At 46.2% G+C, this 11,763-nt stretch overlaps 1 protein-coding gene across 10 annotated transcripts in view; it reads left to right on the forward strand.

Annotated features, from left to right (window-relative positions):
• Nucleotides 1-11,691, forward strand: part of APEX2 (apurinic/apyrimidinic endodeoxyribonuclease 2) — a 31,058-nt gene extending 19,367 nt beyond the window's left edge. For all 10 annotated transcript variants that reach the window (XM_030194045.1, XM_030194050.1, XM_030194049.1 and 7 more), the window contains 3 exons: nt 553-699; nt 9,418-9,487; nt 9,808-11,691. In XM_030194045.1, coding sequence (XP_030049905.1) covers nt 553-699; nt 9,418-9,487; nt 9,808-10,755 — 1,165 coding nt within the window. In that variant the 3' untranslated portion in view covers nt 10,756-11,691. The remainder of the gene's footprint in view (nt 1-552; nt 700-9,417; nt 9,488-9,807) is intronic.
• Nucleotides 11,692-11,763: the final 72 nt, after the last annotated feature.

Consider the following 11,763-nt stretch of genomic DNA (forward strand, 5'->3'; position numbering starts at 1 on the left):
CCGACCCGACCCCCCCCCCCCCCCCCAACAGGGAGGTTGGAGGTCCAGCGAACCTCCAGTCCTCCCGACCCCCCCTCCCCCCCGACAGTTCAAGGAGGGCTGGAGATCCGGTGGGTTTCACGTGCTCGGGGACTCTGATCTTGGGGCGGTAGCAAATGCAGGCGCTAGTTTGGCACTAACAGTCTCTAGTGCTGGCGTTTGCTTTTGATCATCTGTATGTCAATCATTTGTTAATTGACTGAGCCTGCCACAGCATGGGGAGGGATTGAAGAATAGGATTACACGCAGTGTCCTGTTTCTTATACAGAGTCGTAGGACCCAACCTACTCTGAGAACTGCAGCAGGGAATGCAAGAAAAAATTATGTTCAATCCTGTAGAGATACAGAGACTGGTGGAGAGAAGTAATGTAGCAGGGCTGGGCCAAGATGTGACAAAATTATCAGTATTTCTGCTGTAGAAGTGTTTGGGAGGATTGATAAAGGAGAATGAGAATCGGAGTTCATGGAAGACTAGCCCGTGAATTTTATTTTTGCATGTCTTTCCTCCTGTAGTCTCTCAGAGGGGAGAGAAGAGACCTTGACTGTCATAAATGTGTACTGCCCACGGGCAGACCCAGATAAGCCAGAACGGAAAAGCTTCAAGTTGCGCTTTTATCACCTCCTGCAGGCCAGAGCAGAGGCCATTTTAAACGCTGGTGGGTATGTGATATTCTCCTGTACTTTGAGTGGGAGATTGCCAGGGTGAAGATTTATGTCTGCATATGGGATGGGGGGGGGGGGGGGGGGGAAGGTCTGGTTTGCATGTGTGTGTGTTGGGGGATCAAATGTATATGCATGTGTGTTTATAGGAGGCGTCTAGCATGAGTGTGTGGGGGTCTTGCCATGTGGGAGACGGACGGCTCAAGGCAATCTGCTACCTGAGGTGAGGGATGAGCTGTCGCCCCCCTCCTCTGGCATCCAAAATGATGGTAGGGCCAGGGCAGCCCCTGCTATTAGGCAAGACTGGCCAGCTGCCTAGAGCAGAAGCTGCAGTTATAGCAAAACATTAGATGCGAACTGTCAGACAAACACAAAGAACCATGTTTCTGTCATACAAAAAACAAGAAGAAAAACACTAACTGTGTAAAAAGTCAAAAACAAAACAACACAGTAGGGACAAACAGTAGCCTTCCAGTCAAGGCTAAGCTGAGGGTCCAGTTATAAATATATTTATTATAACATCAACTGTGATATTGGTGCAACATGAACAGACACTTCGCAACCGGTGTGCAATATACTTGAATGTTTAAAGGTTTCGGTTGGTTGTCTCTATGACTATTCATTGCAGTGCATCTGTTTTGCTTCATGTGATTTTTCATATTCACATGTAGAGAAGGAACTCATAAGATACATGACTTCTGAGGCTACTTGTCAAGTCTTCTCATAGCTAGTGCTTCAGTAAATAGTGTATCTTTCTCACAGTTGATGATAAAATAAATATTTTAGATTTACATCTGGACCCTTAGCTTAGACTTGACTGGAAGGGTATTGCTTGTCCCTACTTTGTTGTTTCTATGTTTATATCAGCACGCACTTTTAACCTGCTTTTCTGCAAAAACAGAAAGGAGATACAAGATACTCAAACAACAAGGAACAAAAAGAAAAAGTTAGCAAAAGAAACGCTCGATTTAACTTGCTATAATAAAAGTAATTGTACTGGGGCTGATATTCTAAGACTGTTAGCAAGTGCTGCTAGCAGGATAAGTGATGATGACAGGGATATTCATAGGCACTAAGTGGATAGTGCTGCTTAATAATTCCTCTAACCACCTCAGTGTTATCCAGTTTTTCATCTCTTTCCCTTATCCCAGTTCCCCACAGTCCATCGCTTTCTCTCCTTCCACAGGCTCTCATTCTCCTGTCTTTCAGTAACTCTCATTTCTCTCTCTCTCCCACATATCCAGTGTCTTCCCCCCTCACTCTCATTTTCTCATCCCCCTACTCACCCCAGTTCCTTCCCTGTTATTCATTTCCTCCTCACCTCCAGCCTTTTCTTATGTCTTACCCCCTTATTCAGGCTCACATTCCCCCTTTACCTCCCTGTGTGAGAGTCTATAGGACGCTGCTCCTTTCCCTTAAGAATACTGCCTTACAGCTCCATAGTCCCGCCCAAAGAGGAAGTGACACAGGTGGGAAGGAACAAGGAAGACAGCTGCCAGGAAGTATAAAAGGCGAGGCCAGAGTTGGGTTGAGAGGCCCAGAAGGAAGCAGCGATGCCCCACAGCTTATGACTCCACCGCCTATGTGTAAACTACAACTGTCAGGTAGGCAAAGTCCAACTTGGAACCTTGTATTTTGATTAGAGTACTTTATAAAGACTTCACTGGTAAGTGGAGAGCCAGACCAGAGATAAGTAGAGTGTGCTGTTGTTCCAAGAGACAGAAATGTATGCTGTGGCCCTGCAGGAACAGTCCACACGAAGACATTGTCACATTCAAGGATTTTGCTTTGGGTTTGCCGTCTTCCTCCCTGTGAATTGAACAGGGCCCCTTGCCCAACACCTGTAATAAATATTATTGCCTTTACCTGCAACCGCTGTGTGGTGTGTCTTACCTGGGCTCTGGGCCCGCCCTTGCTCATGGTACCGCATATTGTGGCAGTGGTGGGATGAGCTACCTTGCCAGAAGAGTCGGAATCCTTAGCCTCTGGGGCTCTTGGCCTTGTAAGACTGCTGTGCTGGAACATTGGGCAAAAGGGACTAGCCCTGCTGTAGGTTTTTTTTTTTTTTGGGGGGGGGGGGGGGGAGTATAGTTTATGCTGGACAGGCAGGTTTTTATTTTTGTTCCCTTGGGCAGTGCACATTTCCAGGGAGGCTAACTTTATAGCAAAAACATGGAAAGACTGCTCCAGGCCTTAGTGGAGTGCCAGCAGCAGCTGCAACAAATGGTACAGAGGCAATGGGAGCACCAGAAGGCTTCCCAGAGATCCTTAGAAGCCCAGCAAAACTCTTCAATCGAAGTGGCGTAAGCATTGCAGATTTCCAGTTACACACTCTGGTACCAGAAGATGACCTGGACTATTTTTTCCTGACTAATTTTGAAAGAACTGCCCGCCTGGCTGGTTAACCAGAAGCATCATTGACAGCTTATTTGGAGAATTTATAGACTGCTTTTCAAGACGCCAACTCCAGTGGGTCGGACACCTATGCTGAAGCAAAGGCCACAGTTCTGGAGAGGGCAGGCAGCACCCAAGAGGCCTACTGGCAGAGATTTCAGATGGGGTCTTTGCAAATTAAAGAGAACTCCCTGAGTGTCTTCTACTGACTCAAGGAAGTGGCCTGGAGATGTCTGCAACCAGAAGGCAAGATGAGACTGGAGATAGTGAGAGTCATCCTCCTGGAGCAGTCCCTTGAAGGACTTACCCCCCGTCTGTGAAACAGTATGTGAGACAGCACCCTAAATTAACCCTAGAGAGCACTTTAGAAGCAGTTAAAGCCTTCTGCCAAGCACAAAAAGAGTCAGAACTCTACAATGAGAAGAAGCAAGTTTGGAGTCCTGGGAGGAAAAGAGAAAAAGCAGATCTGACAGCCTACTACTACTACTTATCATTTCTATGGCGCTACTAGACGTACGCAGCGCTGTACACTTGAACATGAAGAAGACAGTCCCTGCTCAACAGAGCTTACAATCTGGGGGACCAGAAACCACCTTCTAGCCTGGAGTTCCCAACGAAGGCGTCTGAGTAAGGGATCATGAACACAATTCACACCACTGACCCGGTTGTGGGATCCTTACTCCCTCCACCTGTTTCAGGTATGGGGGAAGAGGTCATATAGCCAGGTACTGCCAGGATCTAGCTGAAGAAGCCATGGATGTGAATGTCATAGCCACGCACTGTTGTAATTTTGTGGAGGCTTTTGATCCTGAGAGCAGAAACTGTGTGTTACAAGTTGAATTGGAAAGACACTCATACCAATAGTGCGGAGAGAAATACTCACCTGACTGCAACTATGAGCAGACTGTGACATTGGCATGCGTACATGGTGACCAAAGGCAGTGTCGTACAGCTGAAGTATCCTTTAAAAACACCCATAGTCAAGCTCAGCTGGAAGTAGCAGTCTTGCCTTGGCTTCCCTACCCAGTAGTTCTAGTTTGGGATTTTCCAAACTTTGGAGCTCTCTGGACTCAGCTGATTGCTGGCCCACAGAAAGAGGGGGGGAGTTCTTCCCAGAGATCTTCCCTCTGAAGGACCCCAACTTGTATACCAAGAGCCTGAAACTGCCTAAACCCCACCTCCAGCGACAGTTGAAGAAACTGCATTGCTCACTGAATTTAGGAGCTGCAGTGGATGGTGATCTGAAGCCAGGGAACACGGCAGTCCGGATGCCCCAGACCATTTAGATAGTCTACCCTAGTGGAGTAGCAAAGGAATCGCAGAGAACTTTAAAAGAGCCTAGTCAGAGGACGAGTCCCTTAGAGCTGCACGAGGTAGGGTTGTAACTGTGGATGGGAATTCTGTAGGCAACCAGGACCCCTCTAAGTTAACTTTTCCATATTTCATAATAAAGTATGACTTACTATATAGGGTGGCCAAGGGAACCCTGAAGGGGTAAGAATATCATTGGACATAATCCCTGTGGGAATTGTCCATACATCCTAAAAGTGGTGAAATATATAAACTGAAACATGTCTTCAGCTGTAGATCTGAATGAGTCATCTGCATAGTGATTAGTCCCTGCAGATTGTTGTATGTTGGAAAAACAAAAATTTCAGTTCAAATCTAGGATTATAGAGCATCGAAACACAGTTACTTGTCAGATTGTTGAGAAACCATTGATGGAACATTATGTACAATACAATCGTATGTTTGATCAGTTGAGATTTATGGCTGTCAGTAAACCTTCCATTTCATGAAGGGGTGGGAATCTAAACAAATTACTGCTTCAAGAAGAACAAGAATTCATATTTAGGTTTAACACAGTTGACACCAAATGGTTTGAATCAAAAATCAGATTTATCAGTGTTTCTATAATGATTGTGACATAGTATATTCATGCCTTTCTGTGTACACACTTGCCCTGTCTGTATGTTTTATTAAGATAAGGTCTTAATATTTGATTGCTTTATTCATTTATTGCTTTTTATTGTATATTTGGCAACTAAGGTTTAATCTCAAAAACTTGGGTCGCAAAAATCCGAGGGAACGGTACAGTATAGGGGGTGAAGTGCTTCAGTATGCGAAGGAAGAGCGGGACTTGGGGGTGATTGTGTCTGATGACCTTAAAGCTTTCAAACAGGTAGAAAAAGTGATGACCAAAGCCAGAAGGATGCTTGGGTGCATAAAGAGAGGCATGACCAGCAGGAAAAAGGAGGTGATAGTGCCGTTGTATAAGTCTCTGGTGAGGCCTCATTTGGAGTACTGCATGCAGTTATGGAGACCACACCTAAGGAAAGATATAAACAGGATGGAGTCAGTCCAGAGGGCGGCTACAAATTAGTAAGCTGGAAAACCAAAAGGATATTGTCTGCATAGACAAACGTTCTGATTATTGAAGGACTGAATGAGGGTGACCAGGGGGCTAACAAAAAGGTTAAAGAGGATTGGAGAAAGGATAGAATCTTGGGGGACACAACAATGATAGGGTGTGAAGTAAAAACAGCTGAGTGATGAGCAACTGTGAAAGACTTTGTGATGCCACTCCCTATAAAGTGCTGCCTGAGGCCTCTGCCGCAGTTGGCCTAATTATAGGGCTGCCCCTGGTGGAGGTGTCCAGCCTTTCTGTGTGTTGGGGGTGGGGTGGGGATCCTGGCATGTGTATAGCAATGGTTCCCAGACTGGGTCAGGACTACAAATGGGATCACAAAAATAGAGCTGCTCTCTCCTGCCTGTGCCCAGTAGTGCAGCATGGAGCCTGCAAGTCAACTCAGGCCTTGTCCCCCTCCTCCTGTTGGACAGGGAACCCCCCCCCCCCCCCCCCCCCGCCTTCACTCTCGCTTTCTCTCTCTCTCATCTCTTTCATTTGTACCCCCTGCCTTCACCCATTCTCTCTCTCTCTTTCTTGTATATACCCACCCCTACCGTCACCCATTCTCCGTCGCTGTCTCCAGACCTGCGGGGGGGGGGGGGGGGGACGGACATATAGGGCTCATTCTCAAAGGGGGTCCTGGCTGACCTCATGGCATGGAGGGGGGCGCGGGCCCCTCCACTTTGTGCTTGGGCCCACTCAATTGCAGTACCTTGAATGGTTGGAGGGGATACCCAACCGCGCCCCCCCCCCCCCAAGCCAAATAGCTCTGAAGCCCAAAATCTCTTCTTGTGTAAGGAAGTTGGCATCATGCTTTCTAGCAGCCAACGTCGGCACTCTGCGCATACTCTGTTCACGCGCATGACTTCCTTACACCGGGGGGGAGGGGGGGGAGGTTTGAGTTGCACAGCTATTTGGCTGGAGGGGCCTGGGCATTCCCTCCAGGGTTCTAGGTCAGTTCCCACCCACCAGTTCCCATCTGGACAATTCCCATCTAGGAAATTCCCACCACACCAGGGAGGACAATTCTCACCCATAAACCAAAAAATACAAAACACACTAGGACAAATAATCTCCCTCCCTTTTCTCTTCCACATTGTTTGGGGAGCCAATACCCTCTCATATCCCCAACATTTTTTTCTTTTACAAATCCCTTTCCCCTTCCAGATTTGCAGTTCATGTGGGGGACAGTTCCCAAATTAGGTTTCAACCTAGTTCATGTTTAATCTGGGATCTAAATGTCATAAATAAGTAAATAAATAGATACAAACTGCAGTTAATTGCCTCCCACACACCCCGAAACTAGGTTTCAAACTAATTCAGCCCCTCAAAATGACACACTGATTACGATTTATAACAAATTACTACTCTACCTATGAAAAGTTTCTATACGTTCTCTGTGTACATTCGTACGCTGCTCTAACCTCCACGTTTCAGACGCTGTAAAAAAAAAAAAAAAAAAGCACCACCAGGACTTATGGGATCCGATACAAGAAAGAAGCTACAGGCTAGGGAGGGCGGGAACTGTCCAGGGATGAAAAAGTCCTTGCTGGGAATTGTCCCCTTAAGTGGGAATTGTCTCGGGGGGGGGGGGGGGAATTGTTGGGTGGGAACTCGCCTGATACCCCCCCTCCCTCCCGCCAGCAAAGGTATCAACTTTAATGGGAGAGAGGGAATGGAGTTGGGGAGAGAGCAAAAAGGCTTCTGGCTATGCCTCTGCATCTGGGGTGGCCCTCCAAGAGTGTTTGCCCTGGGCCTGCTTTTGTCTGTCTCTCTCTCCCATATGTAGTCCCCCCTCCCTCTTTCACAGACAATTCTCAAGTAAGAATTAGTAATACTTAAAATAACTCTTCAAACTAGTACTGGAATGTCTTTCAGTTTTGATATGTTCAGCCTTGCAGAACCACCACTAGACTTACGCACTTGAATAAGTTACTGTCTCCTCTTTTCTTTATTATCTTGCTTGGTTTCCATTCCCAAGAGATTATTTACACTTGCTGTGGTCCCTATATTGAATGCCTTGCCCATTACTAGTCGGACTGAAACAAATTACTTGCGGTTCCGGAAGTCACTTAAATTTTTGTTATTCACTAAGTAGTATTCATGAATCGTAGTAAATGTAAGATTTGTATTTATATACAGGATAGCAGTATTTGAATGTAAGATGTTATTATTTTTGTTTAATTTGTATTTTCATCTTATGAATTGTTCTGACCCTTTTGGTGTTGACATGGTATATAAGAACAGACATGTTATTTTTTAAATGTCTATATATACAAAAAAGAGCAAAGTGCTAAACATGCAACTAATAAAAACTAGAAAAGTAATAGATAACTACGCTTACAACTAGTGGTTAAAGCACCAATCTTGCAATCCAGAGGTGGCCGGTTCAAATCCCACTGCTGCTCCTTGTGATCTTGGGCAAGTCACTTAACCCTCCATTGGCTCAGGTACAAACTTAGATTGTGAGCCGTCCTGGGACAGAGAAATATCCAGTGTACCTGAATGTGACTCACCTTGAGCTACTACTAAAAAAGGTGTGAGCAAAATCTAAATAAACTGCTTTAGCACTAATGCAGGCTTGTTGCTCATATATCCCCCCTCCTCCCTACCTTCACCCATTCTCTCTCTATCTTCACTGTATGGAATAGGAAAAAAAAAGCTGACTAAAATAAACAATCCTCTGTTGTTTGGACTCCTCGTGCCTCACCTGGCTACAGCTGCAAATTCCTCCAGCGGGACCCCTGCTTCCTTCCTGCGACTCTTCTAACCACGAGCTTAAGTCACACAGCACGCAAAGTTTGGACTGGTCTCTTGAGACTTGAAACCAAGGGACCAACCTGCACTTCCACTGCTAAAGCTTGCAGTTAGGCGAGCTACGGCAGGAAAGCAGGGATCCCCGGTGCAGGAATTTGTTTTCACTAAGCTTCTGCAGGCCAGAAAAATGATATTGGGGGGTCAGGTTGGACAAGCCTGCCTTAAGCAGTACTGAGGCCTGTGAATATTCTCAGGCTCTTCCCTTCCTTCTGTTAGACTGGGAATCCATAAGCAGTACTGGGGACTGAGTTAGTGAATATTCTCAGGCCCTGCCCCTCCTTCTTTTAGACTGGGAACCCATAAGCAGTACTGGAGTCTGAGTGCACATTGACACATAGGACCCTGTGTTGACTGCTGATGCTGTCTTTTTGGCTAAGGGGAGAAGGGAGTGGATGAGACGGGAAGGGAAGAGAGTTGGGGTCTGATATTTTATTTTCATCATCTGGGGTCAAGTAACATAGTAAGTGACAACAGATAAAGACTTGAATAGTCCATCCAGTCTGCCGAATAGTTGCACTCACTGTCAATTCATGATTAAGTCAGCAATGAATATACTTGATCATGGTCTTTCTTTAATGTTTCTGGGACACCGACCGTAAAAGTCCACCCGGCTTTGTCGTTATGTTCAAACTACTGGAGTTGCTATCAAAGCCCACTCCAGCCTATCTGAATCCGTCTGTAAAAGCCTGCCCAGCACTGTCCTCGGTTCCGACTACTGAAGTTGCCATTGAAGCCCTTCCCAGCCTATCCTAAACTGGATTGCCATATACAAAACACAGACCTACAAAAGTCTGTCCAGCACCAGCCTTAGTTTTTCACATCCAGAGTCGCCATCTAAGCGTCACTCGCACATCCAGCTATTTAAGGTTTTTTGTTTTTTTTAATACCATTCATTTTCTAGTGTTAAAATGGGATCAGATTGAATAGCAGTTTAGGGTGGGATTTGGCATGTGTGTGGAGGGTTGCTTGGTATGTTTCTATTTCATGTTGAGGGGTTGGCCTCTGATGAGAGTGGAGGGTCTGGAACATGTATTGGGTAGGAGGAAGTGTCAGTTGTACGTTTTTATTTAATAACATCTGGTCTTGTTTCTTTTCAGCCACGTGATTGTCCTGGGTGACATAAATACGTCTCATAGACCCATTGACCACTGTGACCCTGATGGTCTGGTACGTTGCATGCTGTTATACAGGTTCCTCTCGTCTCCTACTGCAGAACAGTGGTTAGCAGGGGTGCAGTGGACTAGCAGCCTTCTGCTTCTCTGCCTTATATGTGACTGGTGTGTCTGCATCAGTTTCTAGCACTTAAAGTTATTTTATTTGTTTTTTTTTTTTTAATTAGTTTTATATACCATTCCATCAAAAAATCTCAAGCCAGTTTACAGTAAGCACAAATCAATGAATACACTTGTGAGTGTTCCTGTGCTGTCAGCAGAGGAAGTCTGATTCTGGGAATAGGAGTGACCCCAGCCTGTTTTCCCTTTCTGCAGGAAAGCTTTGAGGAGAACCCAAGCCGGAAGTGGCTGAGTCAGTTCCTGGTGGATCCAGGAAGAACCTGTGCCACTCTTGCACCACCAGAGGAAAGAGAGAGCCCAGAGTCATCAGGGGCAGCAGAAGGACGCTTTCTTGATAGTTTCCGCTACTTCTATCCAGCACGACCTGATGCCTTCACATGTTGGTCCTCCGCCACAGGTGCCCGGCACACCAACTACGGCACACGAATAGACTACATCCTTGGGGATGCAGCATTAGTACGAGGACACTTCCAGGACTCTGATCTGATGCCAGAAGTGGAGGGTTCAGACCACTGTCCTGTTAGAGCCTGCCTGGGGTGTGTGGTGCTGCCAGCCCCCAGATGCCCACCATTTTGTACCCGATACCTGCCAGAGTTCGCTGGGAGGCAGCAGAAACTGCTACAGTTCCTGGTGAAGGTGGATAAGGGAAGGAATTGTGCTGACAAAGAGGCGGTTAAAGTGTTGCTGGAGAGCAAGGAAAAGAGGGAAAACCAGGTATCCTCAGGGAGCAGACAGGGACTTACTTCTAGTCAGAAGCGCAGTGAGGCAGCTGTTCAGAAAGGTGCTAAACGAACTAAACTGGGGCCTGGCAATGGACAGGGAAGCCTCCTCCGCTTCCTCAGACCTGTAGAGGCCAAAACAACAAATCCTCAACCCACGACAAAGACAACCTTGGAGAAACCAGCACCCTGTTTGGAAACCCCACCAGTAGCTTTCTGGAAATCTGTGCTAAAGGGTCCGTCACCACCACCTCTCTGCAAGGGCCACGGGGAGCCTTGTGTGCTGCGAACGGTCAAAAAAGCAGGAACCAACCATGGCAAACAGTTCTATACATGTGCACGCCCTGAGGGACATGCCTCTAACCTCCAGGCACGCTGCAACTTTTTCCAGTGGGCTACAAAGAAGGCAGGACACTCTTCTTAATCCCAGCAGAGCCCTCTTCCACCAGTGCTCTGCCATGTCATCGGTTAGTGTTGATTTACAGCTGGGGGAGAGGCTAGGCCTGGGATACAGTTTTGGCTTCAGACCCTTCTTGCTTCCCTTCTGGGACCTTTCAGTTTGTGCAGAGGAAAATGAGGGGATTTACTTGATGCTTTGAAATTGTTTGATTTTGAAAATAAAAAGGTTATGTGAATACTCCCACCTGACTAGCACAGTTTCCCTGAGATCATTGTCCTTCTCACAAGGCAAAGGAAATGTAGTCGGCAGCACCTCTCCTGCACAATGTTTTTACATGAACCCACAGCTCCTCTTTTGCTGTAGCTCTGTGACATAAACCCACTTTTCACTTGCAAAGGTCAGGCGTCAAGCCCTTACTCCAGGCTCTGTTCAGATGAGCCTAGCATGGTCTCAGCTGCAGGGAACAGGGCTGACTTTCACTCCTCCTTCATGGTTGTGTGTCTGCTCCTGCAAATCTCTTCCCCTGTCTTACTTTCTCTTTTCTACTTTTTTTTTCTCTTTTTTATACATTTTTTTATATAACAATATACAAATCCATTTCAATAAAGAGCTTTCTGAATCAAGTACATCTGTCCCTTCTGTTTCATCTGTGGAGCAGACAAAAAAAAAATACTACTCAAATTGAGCATTGACACTGGTTTTTCCTTGGATTACATTTCTAGATTTGAATACAGTATCAAGAGCTAATTAAACTGATGGTAAAGCAGCATTTCCTCAAAAGGGGAACTTTCCAGCTACAAGAGAATGAGGTTTAAATAATTCCTGCCGGCTTACACTACCCCTAGCCAAGAGCATGGTCCAGTAAGGGAGATTCTAGGAAGGAAAAATCACTGCTCTTTTGTTTTATTTCTGTTTTATTTTCATGTGGATAACAGATTCAGCATTGCAGCCCCAGTACAGATTATTAATACTCACTGAGCCCTACTTCCACCACTTCCCCTTTCTCCGGGTGTGGGTGTGGGGGGGGGGGTG

Source organism: Microcaecilia unicolor, chromosome 2, assembly GCF_901765095.1.
Source record: "Microcaecilia unicolor chromosome 2, aMicUni1.1, whole genome shotgun sequence".
Taxonomy (NCBI): Eukaryota; Metazoa; Chordata; class Amphibia; order Gymnophiona; family Siphonopidae; genus Microcaecilia; species Microcaecilia unicolor.